This window comes from Octopus sinensis, linkage group LG8 (genome assembly GCF_006345805.1).
Source record: "Octopus sinensis linkage group LG8, ASM634580v1, whole genome shotgun sequence".
Taxonomy (NCBI): domain Eukaryota; kingdom Metazoa; phylum Mollusca; class Cephalopoda; order Octopoda; family Octopodidae; genus Octopus; species Octopus sinensis.
In genome coordinates, this window is record NC_043004.1 from 37,420,917 (window position 1) to 37,440,289 (window position 19,373).

The 19,373-nt window shown below is 38.6% G+C and overlaps 1 protein-coding gene across 2 annotated transcripts in view; it reads right to left on the reverse strand.

Annotated features, from left to right (window-relative positions):
- The window catches only part of LOC115214981 (S-adenosylmethionine decarboxylase proenzyme 1), a 66,433-nt gene that overhangs the window by 11,914 nt on the left and 35,146 nt on the right, over positions 1–19,373 (reverse strand). For both annotated transcript variants that reach the window (XM_029784080.2, XM_036505350.1), the window contains one exon: positions 14,743–14,823. In XM_029784080.2, coding sequence (XP_029639940.1) covers positions 14,743–14,823 — 81 coding nt within the window. The remainder of the gene's footprint in view (positions 1–14,742; positions 14,824–19,373) is intronic.

The following is a 19,373-nucleotide window of genomic DNA, read 5'->3' on the forward strand; positions in this document are numbered from 1 at the left end:
AGGTAATAAAACAAATGAGGTCCAAGATTTTATACAGACAAACACACACACACATATATATATATCTTACGTTGACTGGTACTTATTTTTATTAACCCCAAAGAATGAAAAGCAAAGTCGACCTCGGCGGAATTTGAACACAGAACGTAAAGACAGACGAAATACTTATTTCTTTACTACCCACAAGGGGCTAAACACAGAAGGGACAAAAAAGGACAGACAAATGGATTAAGTCAATTATATCGACCCCAGTGCATAACTGGTACTTATTTAATCGACCCCAAAAGGATGAAAGGCAAAGTCGACCTCGGCGGAATTTGAACAAGACAGATGAAATACCACTAAGCATTTTGCCCAGTGTGTTAATGATCCTGCCAGCTTGCCACCTTAATATATCATCATCATCATCATCATCATAACAATCACTTTTCTTTGTTTGCATGAGTCAGATGAAATTTGTTGAAGCAGGTTTTCTACATCCAGATGACCTTCTTGTTGCCAACCATCACCTGTTTCCAGGTTAGATAATATTTCCCTATTTTCCTAATATGTTCTTGCAGAATATTGAGAATGAATGATACTGCTTCTGTGGCAGTAACAAACATTTACAACTATACATATATATATTTATATATAAGTTGCATATATGGAGGCCTTAAGGAGAAAATCTTCCCTGAGGAAAGACACCAATCGTCTCAAACAAATAAAGAAAAAAACGCAAAAGAAGTGTGCTCTTCAGATGTTATGCACAAGGCAGCAGCTGAGCCAAGAATCTCTTTTGTGCATAGTACACTGAAAGATAGGACCTCTCCTCCAAAAGGATGGCTCCCTCAGGGACAGTCCAACTAAGATTAATGAGATACTGAATGACCAGTTCAAAAGTGTCTTTACCAACCCACTGGAACACAGATAAGTGAACTTCTTTGCCACCTCACCTATAACCAGCGAGGCAGTTACAATGCAATACATTGACATTAATGAAGAAGATAAACTACTAGCCATAGATGAAGTGGACACAAACTCAACTGCTGGTCTTGATGGTTTCCCAGCAATCCTCCTCAAATCGTATAAGCATGCCCTGGCAAAACCCCTCCGGATTCTCTTTCAGAGCTTTCTTACAAATGGCAAACTGCCAAGCAAGCTGAAAGAGGGAATAATATGCCTAATCCATAAAGGGCAAAGCAGAGTAGATGCGAAAAACTATAGGCTTATCTCTCTGACCTCACACATCAGCAAAGTCATGGAACGGATAGTCAGAGGGAAACTAATCGCATTCCTTGAAGAAAATAACTTGCTGAGTAATACCCAGCATGGTTTTCGACCACGTAGGAGCTGCCTGACCCAGCTCTTACAACATTATGACTGGGTGTTGAGGCAGTTACTCAACAACTCAAATGTGGACATAATATACCTAGATTTTGCAAAAGCTTTTGACAAAGTGGATCATGGTATGATATGCCACAAAACTGCATGATCTCAGAATAGCTGGAAAACTTGTAGAGTGGTTACACGACTTTCTGAAAGATAGGAGTCAGGCAGTAGTGGCTAATGGACCTACCTCTATGAACACACAATAGTGAGCGGTGTTCCACAGGGCACTGTCTTGGGGGGCCACTGCTTTTCATAGTGGCCCTCTCAGATATGCCCTCAATTGCCTGGATAGCCACCCTTGCTAGCTACGCAGATGATACGAAAGTCTCGCAGAAAATACAGAACCCCAGCGATGTTTCACACTTGCAGCAGGAGTTGGACTCAATTTACAGATGGGCTGAGGATAATAATATGCCGTTTAATGCTGAAAAATTCCAGGCCCTATGCTACCAGCATCCAAAACTGAATATTAAACCTACAGGGTACACCGGTCCACAGGGAATTTCAATCCCATAGCCTAAATGAGTGAGGGACCTAGGTATCAACACGAGTGATGATACCTCTTTCCAAGTGCACATTACCAGGATGGTGACAAAGTGCAGACGACTGGCTGGATGGATGGATCCTAAGAACATTCAGAACCAGAGATAAGGAAACCATGGTGGTCCTCTGGAGGACATTCGTCCTCAGCCACCTGGATTACTGCTCCCAGCTATGGTCACCCAACAGTGTAAAATTAACAGCGGACCTTGAAGCAATCCAGAGAAAATTCACAAAGAAGATTGTCTCTTTGCAATAGCTCAGCTACCGGGAAAAGCTGAAACAACTAAAACTCTACTCCCTGGAGAGAAGGTGGGAGAGGGATGCAGTAATATACATCTGGACCATAACCTTCTCGGCAAGCGCAAGTGAGACCATAACCTTGTGGCCTATGCCTGCGGTGTAACCAGTCCACTTATTCGTGCCTTTCCTTCATTGGACACTAAACTCTGCTTCTATTGGCAGTTTCATTTCCATTCTACACTTGGAAAAACACAAGAACCTTTCTCAATTTGGTCATCTAACCTCTTCCTGAATGGTTTGATTTCCTTAGTTGGTATGCTGCCTGCTTCACCATCAGTAATCATAATACTAATACCATGATGATTTCTAAAACTACCCACCACTAGCTTTAATATTCTTGATGCTCACATATGGCAAACTAGCCTAGCAGCAGCATTTTAAATTCTTACATCAGAGATGTTGTTACTATGTAATTATTGATTGCTTAACTATCTTATTAACTTTTGTATCTTTTGCAACACTCATACACTTCCTTGCACTAACATATGATGCTTTAGAATTTGCCTCAATGAAAATACAGAGAGTTTGTCCGTAGTTTTACATATGTCCAAAGTTGTTTGCTTTTCAACATCATACACTTCAAATAGTTTTGTCATTGCAGCACTTGCCTCTAACTCCCTTATACGTTGCAGTTTTTGATTCACAGACGAGAACACATGCTTCTTCTTCCGAATTGTTACTATCTCTTGAAAATATAACATACAAGGCTAACATAAATTGGGTTGTCTTCATAGCATGCACTGTCATGTTGTGCCTAATGATCTTCTAGCATTGCATAAAATAAGCTCTCTGATCAGTTCAATTAGACTTAATCCTGCAATCTGAATGTGTATTATTAAAATAGAAAACAAATTACATCCATGATGCTGAAAGATCAGAATCATTGTAAAGAAATTATGTTTCAAGTAATAAGTTTCATGTAGTGTTTATTAGAGGGGTGTGAGGGGGGAAAAGACAATATGGAGAGAGAAACATGGAGAGGAGAGGATGAATGAATTCATATAGTAGTGAATTAAAGGTCAGTTAGTTTGGGGAAGTTAGAAAAAAGGGTAGACTTGTGAGAAGGGAGTAAAAGTGAATGATAAATACAATGTGTACCTTCAGTCCTTATTTTTCTTATACTTTGTTTATACTACCATAATACAATTAACTGTGAGATATTTAAGTCTAAGTACACACCTAAGTCTCATAATAGGAGACAGAAACAGTAACTTCCTATTGTAATGCATATGAGAGCTATGCAAGGTGGGAGATAGTAATGCACATAGCAAAGAAGGCAGGGGATATATTAGAGCTCGGTTTTTGGCTTCCCCCTGCATTACACTCCTCCAAGCTAGGAAAGAGGTCTTTTAGACAAGATGTCCATATGAACTCCTATACACTAATGACCTATAAGTTCTTATAAGTGAATCTGAAGCAGAAAACAAAAAATTCATAACACAGAAAGAAAACCTTGAATTGAGAAGCCTCAAAGTAAAACTTAGTAAAGAGTAAAGTAAGCAAGCGAGAAGATAAGATTCTGCTATCATAAGAGAAATGCCCTTGCTTAATATGTAGAAAAAAGCAGGTAGGTATTCTGTTTGGTGTAAACTATGAATGTACAAGAAGTGTAGAGGGGTCACAGTTAACAGAGAAGGCAGACTTCATATGTGGTAGATGCACAGGGGCAATAGGTACTGAGAATACATGCAAAGTAGACTCTCTCCAAATGTCTCGATGGTGCTCTAAAGTAGTTGATGCTTTCTGTTACCTAGAAGACCTAATTAGCAATCAAAGAGAGTGATCTGAAAGTAGAGTAGCTAGAGTAAGCTCTGGCAAGAACAGTTCAGGAAGTTATTACCTCCATATACAGGAAGCTACATTGGACCAATTCTGTAGCATTCCTTTGATGTAACTCGACAAAATCAAAACATTTGACAACATATGACTTTGGGTATTTCCGTGCCAAAATGGGAGGAGGAGAACAAGAAAGCTGATGGGTTGTGTGTGTGCGTGCTTGTTCTTGTCTGTGTGTGCGTGCGTGCATGATCTTGTCTGTGTGTGTGTGCTTGTTCTTGTCTGTGTGTGTACCTGTTCTGTTTTTATGTATTTATGGGTTGTGGTATGTAAATATAACGAAATTATGCCAGCAATGTCTCACTTTAAACTTGAAGAAAAATAGCTTTGTATATTTGTTCTTACCTGCACACAGACAAGAACATGCATGCACACACAATAACAAGCACGCACACACACCCCATCAGCTTTCTTCTCCTCCTCTCATTTCGGCAAATGTCATTTGGCACAAAAATACCCAAAGTCAAATGTTTTGATTGTGTCGAATTATATCAAAGGAATGCCCAATTCTGCTCTATACATTCTCCCATCACACACTCCTCCTCTACTTCCTGTCACCACTGTCTGCCTCCTCCTACTCATGCACCTTTTCTCCCACATATCTCGAACCCTTGTCATCACTCAACCTCTTAGTTTGCATTACCTTCTATATATATATCAGAGTATATTTTTGATTATGTTGCCATGTGTGTGTGTGTGTGCATGTGAGTCTCTCTCTCTCTCTCACACACTGCATGAAATCCAAGTTCTGATTTGTTTGTATATTAGAGTTGATTTGATAATCAAAAACCCTTCAAGTGGTGTATATACCAGCCAAGCAAATTATATGCATTAAAACTTGTTCCAGTGAAGTACAGCAATGCTAAAAGAATTATTAACCGCAGATATGGGAAAATTCTTGTGAAGTGCTGAAATAAAAGGGCTTGAGTAAACAAATAACTGAGAAACAAAAGGAATCAGCCACTGAAAAGGAAATAAAATACTGCCATGGTGAGAAAGTGGGCAAGAGATCATAAAGACTAATCCAAAAGTTTTCTACAACTTTTAAAAGAACCAAACTCTGAGCACTACAACATATGGCCACTGTTTGAAGGAAGCGATTCACTGGTTCTAAATGTTCAGTACACCACTGATACACAAATATCTGAACCCAGAGTTTTTCACAAAAGACGGGGACCTACGTTCAAAAAATTTCAGCCGTCAATGGCATAGGCCTAAAAGAAAGTGATGTAATAGCTGCCGTAGACAAAATGAGTATAAATTCAGCGACAGATTCTGATGACTTCCCAACAATTCCTAAAAACATGTCTAAAGAAAAACATTAGGCAAATCAGTTTAGTTATTTTTCAAATTCTTTCTGAAGACTGGCAAAAATCACCCAAAACCTGAAGAAGGATATACATTCTACCCAGAAAGAAGGAAGTAGAAGAAAAAATATTACAGCTCTGTAGAGTGACCCGCTGTTCTCGAGGAGACCTATTGAGTCAAGTACGTCAACACCAACATCAAAATAAAAATCAAGTGGAAATTGTAGTTAAGACACCTGTGCTGGTGACACGTAAAAAGCACTGTCCGAACATGGCAGATGCCAGCGCCGCCTGACTTGCATCCGTGTCGGTGACACGTAAAAGCACCAACTGATCGTGGCCATTTGCCAGCCTCCTCTGTGCCGGTGGCATGTAAAAAAATATCCACTACACTCATGGAGTGGTTAGCGTTAGGAAAGGCATCCAGCTGTAGAAACACTGCCAAACCAGCCTGGAGCCTGGTGCAGCCTCCATGGCTTACCAGACCCTGGTCAAACCGTCCAACCCATGCTAGCATGGAAAACGGACGTTAAATGATGATGATGTATCTTTGTCTCCACACATATCAATGTCATGGAATGTATAATCAAGGAGAATTTGATATTGTTCTTACAGGAAAATGGCCTACTGGATAATAACGAGCATGGTTTTGGGTCAAAGCAGAAGCTGCTTCACACAGCTTCTGCTGCATTGCGACTGGGTGCTGCAACAGCTGCTTGACAAATCCAATGTTGATGTAATACGTGTAGGCTTTACAAAGTCAATCAAGGGACAATACAGACTTTGTAACCTAAGTACAGTCAGAAAACTAGGAGAGTGATACAACTTCCTGAAAGGCAGAAGTCAGGTTGTTGCAACCAACAGCTGCCTCTCTGCAAAATCAACTGTTTCATGCAGGATACTACAGGGTATGGTCTTAGGGTCACATTAATGTTTGTAACAGTGTTATCACATTTATCCTTGGTTGTCAACATAGAACCACACTCACAAACAATGTTGAAAGTACAAACATATCAAAAGATATAAAAACTCTAAAGGGTGTTAAAAACTTTAGAGAAGGGCCTCAATACTGTTATTAGGGCCGAAGAAAACAAAATGGCATTCAACAGATGCACATTCCATGTGTTTTGTTACTAGTCCTCCAATACAGAATATAGATACAAAGGACTGGAAGGAAGTCCATAAAACAGAATCAGACACAGCATGGGAACCGTGAATTGTAATGAGTAACAATACAGCATTCTACATGCACATTTGGAAAATGGTAGAAACATGCACAAAATTCATAGGATGAATTCTGAGAACAATCAGAACAAGAGAATATATTAGTTCTGTGGTTGACCTTTGTTCTTAGACATATGGTCAGTATATACTGCCAAGCCCAATACTGAACTGGAAGCAAACCAAACAAACCACAGAAAATAGATTGATGCCGAAATGCATTTATTGAAAGAATCTTAAAGAATATTATGCAATCATCTATATCTGGGAAATTCTGAAAGGATTGGTGCCAAAAAAGTTTGGCATTCAAATTATACAAATATGAAAACATCATGCAATTTCATAACTTCAAAAGTCTTGCCTACTCTTTCTAAAATGAGAACATTGTATTGCAACAGTGTGGGATTCGAGGGGCTATGGCTCTTCAATGGTTTCCTGCAAAACACAAGAAGTATGTGAAGAGTGGGTGTTAGCACTTTCAAAATTGCATTAGATATGCAGCAATACACAATTCCTGATGAATTTGTATTAAGACAGGTGGCACAACTAACACTGGTAGCATTGAACTCTCATTCGTCATATACTGAGCACAAGGCTCACACATACATCATAACCACACGTTCATGGAAACACATCTACCCTCCAGGTTACACAAACGAAACTTGTAAATATAAACTTTTCAGTCAATAATGAACCTTTTTGCTTTACTTTGTCAATGGCAATTTATAATGAAGGTTTTGTATGGTTAAATTCTGAAAGCACATCTTAACCCGGTTTCCAGAAGCTGGCAATTAAGATCAATCAAGGGATTGGAAAGCAAGTTGTAAACATTGATAAACTGATGTGTTTGTTATTGCAAAGAGCTTTTAGGTTTCTAAGGCAAAAGTTTGGGCAATAAAATTTTAAGGATGAAGAAAACTGGGAAAATATCTTTTGTCAAATACAAAAAAAAAAGTTGTATATTAGTAAGAAATCTTAGTGTTTTGGTAGTATACCTTCTTTGTGTTCCTGATATTTCTGCACCCGTTGAATGAGTGTTTTCTGTAATAAATAATGTGCAGTCAGAAGAAGAAGGTAGTGTGGTAGAAGCCTTCTGATCCAACTACGGTGCTTGAAATTTTTTGACAAATTAAATATGACAAATTTGTAAGAAAAGTAGTTTCAAGTGAAAATATGAATGCACTGATGATTAAATAAAATATTTTATGACAAAAATATAAATTTAGCTTAATTTACTCGACAATATTTCATATGTACTGTCAAGTCAAAAATTCCCGTTTTATACATCTTTTGAGTCTGATCATTGTCTTAATGTCTCTCTGTCCTTTACTCCATTTCTCAACCTTCTATGGCATTAAGACAAATTGTACCAGGTCACACATATCACAGCAGTACTTAACCAAATCTGCCTCAATATAAGAAAATATGCAAGTATGTTAAATCCCTTCCCCAGTGAGAGTCAAGTGGTGGAAAGAAGAGAGTCACATTCCATTAGTCCCCAGCCAACAGTGCTACTGTTTGTTTAGACCTTGTGTGATTTATACTCAATTGTTCAGGTTTCAACTCACATCACGGCAGCAACCCAGCATAACCACATAGTTTCAGGCTCGGTCCTACTGCATGGCACCTTGGGCAAGTACTTTCTGCTATAGTTTTGAGCTGACCAAAGCCTTGTGAGTGGATTTGGTAGGCAAAAACTGTAAACGTCCATTTCATGCACGTGCATGTGTGTGTGTCTTTGTCTTGACATAAGATAGCTGTAAATGCTTTTCATTGTCACACAAGCAGTGTCATTCATTGCCAATATTCTGTGAAAAATATATCTGGCCATGGGGAAATATTACCTTATTTGGAAACAGGTGAGGGTTAGCAATAGAAAGAGCATCCAACTACAGAAAATCTGCCTCGACAAACTTTGTCCAACCCATACCAGCATGGGAAAGTGGACATTAAAACAATCATATTCATACACACACAGACACACATCCTTGTTATTATCATTGTCTTTTAACTTGCATGTTTCACGTTGGTGTGGGTTGGACAGGATCTGATGGGTCAAAGGACTGCATCATGCTCTGACAGCTTTGGCAGAGTTTCTATGGTTGGATGCCCTTCCTAATGCCAACCACTTTACAGAGCATACTGGATGTTTTTCTCATGGTAGCAGCACTAGTGAGGTCACCTTGAAGCTTCTGAGACTAAGATCCCCTTCAAGAGAGTAGGGCTACAAAAGAATGGGTTTCTTACTGTAGAAGAGCTCCATAATTACTCAAACTATAAAAAGAGAGGGTGAAAATTACAGGGAAATGGGTGCCAGGTGAATATATAAAATGAACAAGCTCTGGAGAGAAAGGTAGGGAAGAGAGTAAATGATGTAGATATTGGGTAAGGTTGAGTAGGTATGTAATGAATGGATGAAGAAGAGTAGGGTGGCCGAGCAATGATATGTGCTGTGGGAGACTAAAAGATGACTGACAATATAGAAAAGGGTGAAGAAGAGCAAAAAAAATAATAATTTAGTGAAGAGGCAGAGGGTGAAATAAAGGGAGATGTGTGGGCAGATAGGTTACAGTGTGACTAGAGAGACAGAAGTAGGAAGTGAGTGAGATACAGGGAGATAAGGGACAGGTGGGTAAAGAGAGAGAGATAGACAGACACACAGACAGAGATATACAGTGACAAAGTTGATAGGTATGTAAGAGTATACTTACACACCTATATATTTATAGTTGAAATTTACAGAAAAACAAAAGACGAAGACAGGTGTATTAGTTTGACACTCTTCAACAGATAGGAACAAAAGGAAATAACAAGGAGAGAAAAAAACTTTTGGAGTTAGAGGTATATACATATATAAAAGGGTAGGCTGTAAAGCTTATAGGCTGACTATGAAGGTGTGATGCTAGAGCTGTGAAACCTTGCCTGCATTAATTTCAACTCTTCTTATTAATAACTGCATTGTTTCTTTCCAGGTAAACTGACATCTGACTGTTCAAAGAAGACTTCTCTTGAAAAACAATTTGATATTGAGGTGCTACCAAGCAGGAAAACAGGTTTAAACAACAAGGACATTTATCTTGACATGGCTATTAGATTAGGGAATAATGCTCCAGCTTTAACAACGGTACAAAAGAGGGTAGTTGAATTTAGGAGGGAAAAGGCAACTCTTGAAATGATCTAGGGTCTGAACGTCCTACAACTGCCACCACCAAGGAAAACATTGAGCATTTATTGACTATCTGTAAAAGGGCCACACCATCAATGGAGAATACTTTGCCACCTTGCTGAGGCAGCTACAAAAGGTTATCAAGACCAAAGGTCCAGGAAAACTGACAAAAGGGATCTTGTTTCCTCAGGACAATGCCCCAGCACACAGGTCTTTGGTTTCAATGGCTGCTGTGCACAACTGTGACTTTGAACTGGTTGACCACCCTCCCTATTCTCTTCATTTGGCCCCATCTCACTATCATATGTTCCCCCAAAGTGAAAAAAACACTTAGCTGAGACCAGTATTGCACTGATGATGACATTATATCTGCTGTTGATGAGCTTTTTTTTACCAACAGGATAAAAGCTTCTTCACCAGTGGGATCGAATGGAAGAAGTGTGTGTGTACCACAAGGGGGACTATATTGAAAAATAATCCTCATTTGGTTAGACTTCATGAGTATTTTGGTCAGCCTATGAACTTTTCAGCTGACCCTCATATATACATATACATGTATGCATTGCATACTTGCACATTTAAGCTTTGCTGTTCTATCACTTTATCATTCAATCATTTTATTTCACTTTTACAGAGATACATGTTTATTTTATTATTATAATTTTTTATTTGTTCATTTTTAAAAGACCGCCCACTATTTCTCATTAGTGGATAGTCTTTTAAAAATGAACAAACAGCAACATCTATATTCAAAATACTTGCCATAAATTCTACACTCTGCCATAGAGACTTGGCTGCATGATTAACAAAGAGATGTTAAATTTCAAACAGCAATACAAAATAATCTCACTTCACTGACATTGGCATCATTTAGTCCAACCACCGCGAGCAGGGGGAAAAAAATATAAAACATTTTCCATCAAATAATGGAAATTTATAGTAGATGATGATTATTTTCAAATCTCGTATTTCCAGAGATAATCAAACCCACATTTTTCTTACCAGTATTTTTAGTGCACCTTTATAATTTATCCCTCTTTCTGGCACCACTTTGGGTTTATTTTTTTTTACAAATCCACCCACCCTTTCTGAACCTCTGTCCATGAGTTCTCTTATATTCACCTTCTGACTTGAGGGTATGCCCTGACATCTCATGACTACTATCTTTCCTCTCTTTCCAGCTGGGATAACCATGTATCTCCTCTACAGCAAGACACCTGCTTCTGTCCCCCTAACATACTTTAGCTTCTCAACACCTGGCACAAAGCAACTTCCCACACTACTCTACTCCCACTCAGTTAAGGGTCAGAGTTACTTGCTCACCTCACTAGTATTAGTACCACAAAAAAAAAAAAAAAGCACTCAATACATTCTGTAAAGTGGTTGGTATTAGTCATCAAGTCATAGAAACCATGCCAAGGTAGACATTCAAGTTCAATGCAGCCTTCTGACAGGTTGGATTCTGTTGAACTATCCAATCCATACCTGTATATAAAACAGGCATTAAATGATGATGATGATTTTTACATTAATGTGGCTAGTTACCACAGAACCAGAGTAAACATAACACAGCTGTTGATAACAGCTAAAAATTTAGAAATGCTCAGAGTTGACTCCTTGCATGATTAGCCAGATATTAATGTTAGCTAAACTGAAATATTTTCCCTAATAACCATATTTAAGCCTAGCGTGGTTAATTTTGAATATCATACTAGGAAACTACTACATTCTCGGATTGGTTGGCATTATGAAGGGCATCCAGTTGTAGAAACTTTGCGAGATCAGATTGGAGCCTGGTGCAGCCTTCTTGCTTGCCAACCCTCAGTCAAACCGTCCAACCCATGCCAGCATGGAAAGCAGATGTATGATGATGATGATGAAACATATTTGGTGAACTATTTTCGACTAATTTGGAGATGCTGAACCTTCCTCAATTCACATTTGTTTTTGCTTCCCCGAGTTCAATTTTTGTCTCTGCAACTCATCCCTACTTTTTAATATTTGCCAGATCATAATAACACTCATCAATAGATGTTTTAGTATCGTAGAAGTTTGACAAATCCTTGGGTTTAATTGGGGCCCTCATTCCAAATACACAATTAATTTTACCTGATAAGCTCCTGTTTTGGAGGTGTACCTTATTTCTTTTATACACTGACATATTTGCTCTTTCACTGAAATTAGAGGCCCTTATATTCTACCTTTTTAGAACTTCATATAAAGTGGGTAATCAATGAAAAATAGTGTGAGATGAGATGATAAAGAGAATATTAATATATCACAGGATACTAAACCCACATGCTACTAAATCAGTTTATTTTAGCACAAAAGCTTAAAAGGCATTGAATTAAAGGTTTCTGCTTTGGATATTTATAGAGTAAATTTCCCAAAATTTTAACGTCCACTTTTCCATGCTTTTTCATAGATCAGATGGAATTTATTGAGGCAAATTTTCTATAGCTAGATACTCTTCTTATCATCAATCCTCACCTGTATCAAGCAAGGTAATATTTCCCCATGACTGGACAGGTTTTCACAGGAAATTGGAAACGAAGGATACCTCTTGTATGATGAAGACATTTGCAATTATTGGACAATGTCAAGACAAGGTGATGTAAATACACCCATATGCACATAAACACACACATGAGAGTTACAACCACTGTTGACTAAAGCTCCTTTCCCTAAGAGTGAAAGGCAGATTGTATGATGCATGGTAGGGAGACACAGGCCTTGAATGCAAAGGATTTGAGAAGACTAGAAAGAAATGAACCGAGCATGCTCCATTGGATATGCAATGTGAGGGTGCATGAACGAATTAGTACAAAGATGCTGTAGTTGGAACTTGGGAAGAGGAAGACCCAGGAGGATATGGGATGAAATAGCAAAGACTGACCTCAGGACCAAACCTGACAGAAGAGTTGATGAAGAATTGAAATTTCTGGCAATATGAAGTTCTAAAAAGGACTCATCCTCCTCCACAAAACTGAGTTCTGGAAGTGCTCTTTCATGGTCTCCATCCAAGTTACAATGAATCTCCCCCTCCTATCATGCTTTATGTCTGCTTCTTACCCCCTTCCCACTCCACACCTACAGACTACCCAACCAAGACATCTGCCTCTCTTGTCCTCCCCTTTGGCAACTATACCATCTTACTATTCCTGCCACATCCACCACCCACTCTTTTCTGCATCTCCCTATCTTCCCCAGTTTATTGTTCTTATTCATCCACCCTTCAACCCAACCCATTTGGCAGACCCCCATCCTCCTTCCTACACAATCTGGCAAACTACCCATCCAACCATGTACTTCTGCTCAGCTTGTGCCTTGTGGGGCCACCAGGGCACCTCATTGCCATTGTCTATCTCTTGTAACTCCTACAAGTCATTCTCTCTCTCTCTCTCACTTTCCCCTACAAGATGTGAGAAGCCATGCAGATCCCGCTAATAGAACCTGCTCTGCTACCCAATTCTAATAGTAGTCTCCTAGTCCCCTAACATGAATCAGACCTCCAGGGTTCGGAGCCTTAATACCAATCAGCCAACCACTTTACAGAGTGTACTGGGTGCAACATCAGCATGAATGCTTTTCATGTGGCACCAGCATCTAGGAGCCCACAAGATCAGGGATGCTCAGCTGGAGAGAGTAGCAGTCGATAAGCTTGTATGCAAGGGCAACCATACTTTTACCTAGCTTGATGTGTCTTTTCTCATCCTTTCTCACCACTTCTGGGTCTATCTCTTCCACAGGTTCCCTCTGCAATTTGAAACTGGCACCTCTTGATACAGTTGTGCTCATCTTTACACATCACATGACTGTATCAGCAGTCTTCTCTCTTGCATGCTACAACTGATGCTATGTATACTGTTTTTCTCTCAAATCATTAACCTGTTGTATATGCACACTGACATCGCACATTCAGCAAAGCATACTAGCTTCATTTCTTTCAATTCTTCACTTACCCTCAGTAGTCACAGTCAATGTCTCACTGCCATGTAGCATAGCTGTTTGTACACAGGCATCATACAATCTGACTTCCACTCTGAGGAAGAGGTCCTTTGTTACTAACAGATGTAATAGTTCCCCGAACTTCACCCAGCCTATTCTTATTCTAGCAGCTATGCTTTTGAAACAACCACCCCAACTACTAACTTGGTTACCTCAGTAACGGAAACTGTCTACTACTTCCAGGGATCCCCCTGGCATATGAGGGAGTCTATCTTTTGTACAATCCTGGTGTTTAATGTATCTGCACATCTGCCGTCTGTAAAGACTACCTCCTCCGTTAGTCATCCAGTAATACCTATTTCTTTATTACCCACAAGGGGCTAAACACAAAGGGGACAAACAAGGACAGACATAGGTATTAAGTCGATTACATCGACCCCAGTGCGTAACTGATACTTAATTTATCGACCCCGAAAGGATGGAAGGCAAAGTCGACCTCGGCGGAATTTGAACCCACAACGTAACGGCAGACGAAATACCGCTATGCATTTCGCCCAGCGTGCTAACCTTTCTGCCAGCTTGCCGCCTTATACTCGTCATCCAGTAATACCACTGCACCTCTTGTGTGTCCACAGCTTGAAACTGGCTACACCTTATTATGTTCACTAATCATTTTGGTTTATTTTTGAATTACAAAAATTTCTGTAGATTCTCTTGTACTGATCTATTACCATATAATGATTTTAATAGCATTAATATTGCAGTAATTCTTGTAATATAATAAGACCATTAATTAATCAGAAGGCAAAATTGATGCAATTTTTAAAATTGTCTGATTTCAGTACCCAAGGGGTTAAATTAGCATATGAAAATGTATGCTGTATTTTCAAAACAAGAGCTGGTAGAGCAAAACTGTCATATTTGGAATCAACAGCACAAATACACCCCAAAATAGGCCTAACTTGCGAAAGTTTGATAGCATATGGCCAGTGTAATCAAGTTTCTTTCAACAAAGGGCTTTAACAAATATGTGAAAAATTATGAACAAACCTGACTGGCTTCAGAGCCATTAGAACTAGCTTCTTTGGTGAAGATTTTCATCTTTTCTTGATCCATATTCCACATAAGTAAGTAAAAATGTTAAGGAAAATTTGATAAGAAAAGTAATATTGGAATTTTTTCCTGAATAAAGAAATGATGACGTATTTTCTGAGAATTTTTTTTCTTTTCATAACAAATACTAACTTGGTGTAGAGAGCTGAATCACAGGCTCAACATCGTTAACAGGTGAATGGGAAGGAAAATGTGATAGATGGAAAATGCTGAGATCTAATGATTGAATGTAGCCAGAGCAAAAGTAAACCAAAAAGCTTAATGAGAGGTATGATATACCTGTAGAAAAATCAAACAAAAGACGAGAATGGGGGAAGTTCAAGTTTGTGTACTATGAGAACTGATTTCTGATATTTCAAGTACTTAGAGGTGGTTAGCAGCACAGCCAGGATGTATAGTCAATAGGTATCTGGATCAAGTAGAATTACAGTAATATTAAAAGATTTGGAATAAGAGAGGCTTGATCATTTTGAACAAAAATATTGAATTGCTGAAGTTCAATATTTGGAGCTGAGTTTGCTCAGGATTGTTTAGCAGCAACATTTAGCATTGTTTGTGTTATAATGTAAATTGTATAAAGTATTGTGCTTATTAGAACAATGTCTTCAAAAAAGGTTTGTCAGTGAAGTTTGTAGTTTAGGTTAAGTTAGTAACATATACATTGTGGGTGAAGATGGTTGTATCTGTAGCTTAGAAGCATTTTCTATATCTTATATACAAAATTTTAATAATAGTTGTTTTTTTTTTTCACATTGCCAACCTATTTTAAATAATAATAATATCACTGACCCTTTTTTTTTGCATTGAAATATCATCATCATTAAACATAAGTTATCCATGCTGGTATCGGCTGGACAGTGTGATCAGAGCTGGCAAGCTGCACCAGACTCCAGTCTGATGTAGTACAGTTTCTACAGCTGGATGCCCCTCCTAATACCAACCCCTTTACAGAGTGTGCAGAGTGCTTTTGCGTGGTACTGCATGGGCTCTTTTACATGATGCCACACAGATGTTTTTACATGTCGCCGTTTGGGCACTTTTATGTAGCATCATCACGAGTGCTTTACACCAGCAGCAGGATTGGTCTTAACATGTCTGCCGCAGAGTACAGGTCTTCTTGATTATAGCAAGGCACCAGGTATCTCAGTCTTTTGTCATCTCACCTGAAAGGTTCATCTTCAGTACTTCATCTCCTGTCTTCCCAGTCTCCCACTTCCATGTGTTCCACCCACTTTGGGAGATCAGCACATTTTTATGGCGCTGTTGCCATCCATCCACATCATGACCAAACTAGTGCAGTCTCCTCTCTTGCAACAAATTCCTCTTATGTCTAACTTCTCTCTCAGAGCACTGACAATCTGTCAAAACATGCACACTTACATTATACATCCAGTGGAGCAGACTAGCCTTATTCCTTTCTAACCTTTGCATATTCTCTGCATTCAGAGCCCTTGTCTCAACTATCATGTAGAATTGTTGTCTGTATACATGCATCATACAATCTTTCTTTCACTCTGAGAAAGAAACCTTTTGTGGCCAACAGAGGTAACAGCTCTCTGCATTTCCTTCATCCTATTCTTAATCTAGCTATCACACTCTCCATGCATCCTCCCTTTGTACATGGCCTGCACAGCTTTCACCAGTCACTCGTCTATTCCTAGCCTCCTCAGCGCCCACCACATCACACAGTGGGGCACTCTATCGAAGGCTGGTTTATTCTTAGCTAAATACTTCTCTTGCAGTTGCCGGACTATGAAGATAACGTCAGTAATACTTCTTCCCCAGACAAAGCCCAACTACATTTTGTCTAGCTCAATTCTGCTCCAAATTAATTGATGACTCTCTCCATAATTTCCATAATTTTCAGCATCTTGTCCAGGAAGTTAGATGCCACTATAGTTGCTTCTATCAAATGCATCACCCTTACCCTTGTCATACCTAACAATTACGCTGCTACTCCAGTCACTGGGTATTACACCTTCCTGAATAACCTGATTAACGATGCAGGTGACCAGCTCAGTCACTTTAATCAAACTCAATATTTCATTGTTACATAGTTTAACTCCCTGAACAATGACTGGTAAAATCAGTTCAGTAAGATTTGATCTCAGAATGCAACTAAATATCATAAAATATTCTGACATTCATCACTCAGAACAACAATAATGCAAATGAAAATCTTCATGCTCTATTTCAAATATTTGCTCCAACCTTCCATTATGTTATCATCATTGAAGCCCAGCATCCCAAACCTAACCTCTCTTTTTCCTGTATATTTGGTTTTCCTTTATTGGCCACAAGATTTTTTTTTCACTCAATCAGTATTAAGTATTTCTAATAGCATGACTGTTTTCTACATACACACTGGCCACTGTCTTCAATGCTCAGTTCCTGTCTTAACATCATCGTTCAACATCTGCCAGTTGAACATCCAAATTGTCGTACGAATCTTTTTGCTTAACTTTTCACCATTTTTTGACTTATTTGTTTCTATAAACTCTTCTCTCGGTGCTCCACTGATTATGACAACAAGGGTTCTACTTGATCTGATCAACGGAGCAGTCTGCTCATGAAATTAACGTGCAAGGGGTTGAGTATTCCACATACGTGTGTACATTAAACGTAGTTCTCATGGAGATTCAACAGGACACAGGGTGTGACAAAGCTGGCCCCTTTGTAATTACAGGTACTACTCATTTTGGCCAGCTGAGTGGAGTGGAACAACATAAAAGTAAAGTGTCTTGCTCAAGGACACAACACAGCCAGGAATTGAACTCATGACCTTATGATCGTAAGCTGAATGCCCTAACCACTTAGCCACAGGCCTTCACACAAACTCTTCTCCTAACTCATTAGTTTCTATCATCCTTCTCTGGATTTAAAATCTGTTCTTCCATAGTTTCGCCAGTTCACTAACCAATTTGTCTTGGCCTTCATACAGTTTGGATTAGTTTCACTCTTGAATATTTAATTCCTGACCAAAATTACTTTTCCCACTTCACCTCCATTAGTGGCTTCTTATTTTGTCAAGAAGCCACTTTGCTGGCCACTGCCATGTATATGGCACCCGTGAATCATAGTTATGGTTGTTGCTGGCGGCATGTAAAAGCACTCATTACACTCTTGGAGTGGTTGGCATTAGGAAGGACATCCAGCTGTAGAAACCATGCCAAACCAGACTGGAACCTGGTGCAGTTCTCCAACTCATCAGCTCCAGCCCATGCCATCATGGAGAGCAGACGTTAACTGAGGATGAATTGCCCTGACCTCTTTACACCAGCCAGCAAGAGATCCTCTCATTGCTTGACTTACTAGAAATAAATCCCTCTTGAATCACCCTACCATAATAAAAAAGAAAGGACACCTTGGATGATAGATACACAATGGCTGATAAAAAAAAAAATGTCATGAAAGATGGAATGCTCTTGATCATAAGTCTGTTTGAGCAGGGTTGACCAGGAGTTACACAACAACTATATATATATATAGGAGAAAGGGGTACGTTACACCGCAATAATATATGTATAAAAATTATATATAAAAATTACAAAAGGGGACAAGAAGGCAAACCACACAAAGAGACGACACAAAAAAACAGACGGGTCATTCGAAGCCTCTAATCTTCAGTCGGGAACCGGATCATCTTAGCAATTTCGGCTGATTAATCCTGATATCGCTCCGATCCGGCCAGTCCCAAGGAAAAACTAAGCTACGAGCATTAGATTTCTTGGAAAAAGGATCGAATAATTTTTATACATATATATATATATATATACACACACACACATATATATATATATGAAGCATATAAAATGCTGGGGTTCAGTCAGTACAGTAGAAAACTTATGACTGCAGAGTATGCCATATTAATTTATTTCCTATTTTTCTTTGAGTAAGACCATTCTTTCAGTGATAATGGGATTTTTGTCTCTCTTTTACAAATTAATTCATTCGTTTTTGTGATGTTGATACTTAGATCAAACCACCACTCCAATTCACAGTCAGGCTTTTCCTAACTGTATCATTAAGACAACACTAACCTCTCCTTACTGATTGAATTAAAACTAGAGGATTTATGGGGTTTTGTGTGTTCTGCTTTTTGTAAAAGACTACATAGATTTTTTATTAGCAATAATTTTAATTGTATGAGAGAATTTCTAATGTCTTCTGTATTTAGTTGTGATATATTTCAATATTTTGTGCTTAAAATAGCTATCTTATTTTAAGTCTGGTGGTATTTGCTGTGCTTATTTGCAAGAAAAAGATAATATCAACTGCTAAATGTTTCTTTTGTTTATATTTCATAAGCTAATAAAAAAAACTAGTGGTGTCCAATATGTTTTACTCGAATTGAACGTTATTATTCAACCAGGATGCAAACTGTAGCATTTTATATTTAAATCACTTCTTTGAAGATGCTACAATGCCAAAAAGAAATATGAATATAAACAAGGTAGAAATCAATTAATTAACAGTTTACCATTTCAACATGTGTGTCAATAAAAAAAAAACATTCAGTCAATTTGAAAAAGTAGATCTTTTTAGGGAATGTAATACCTACAGCTTTC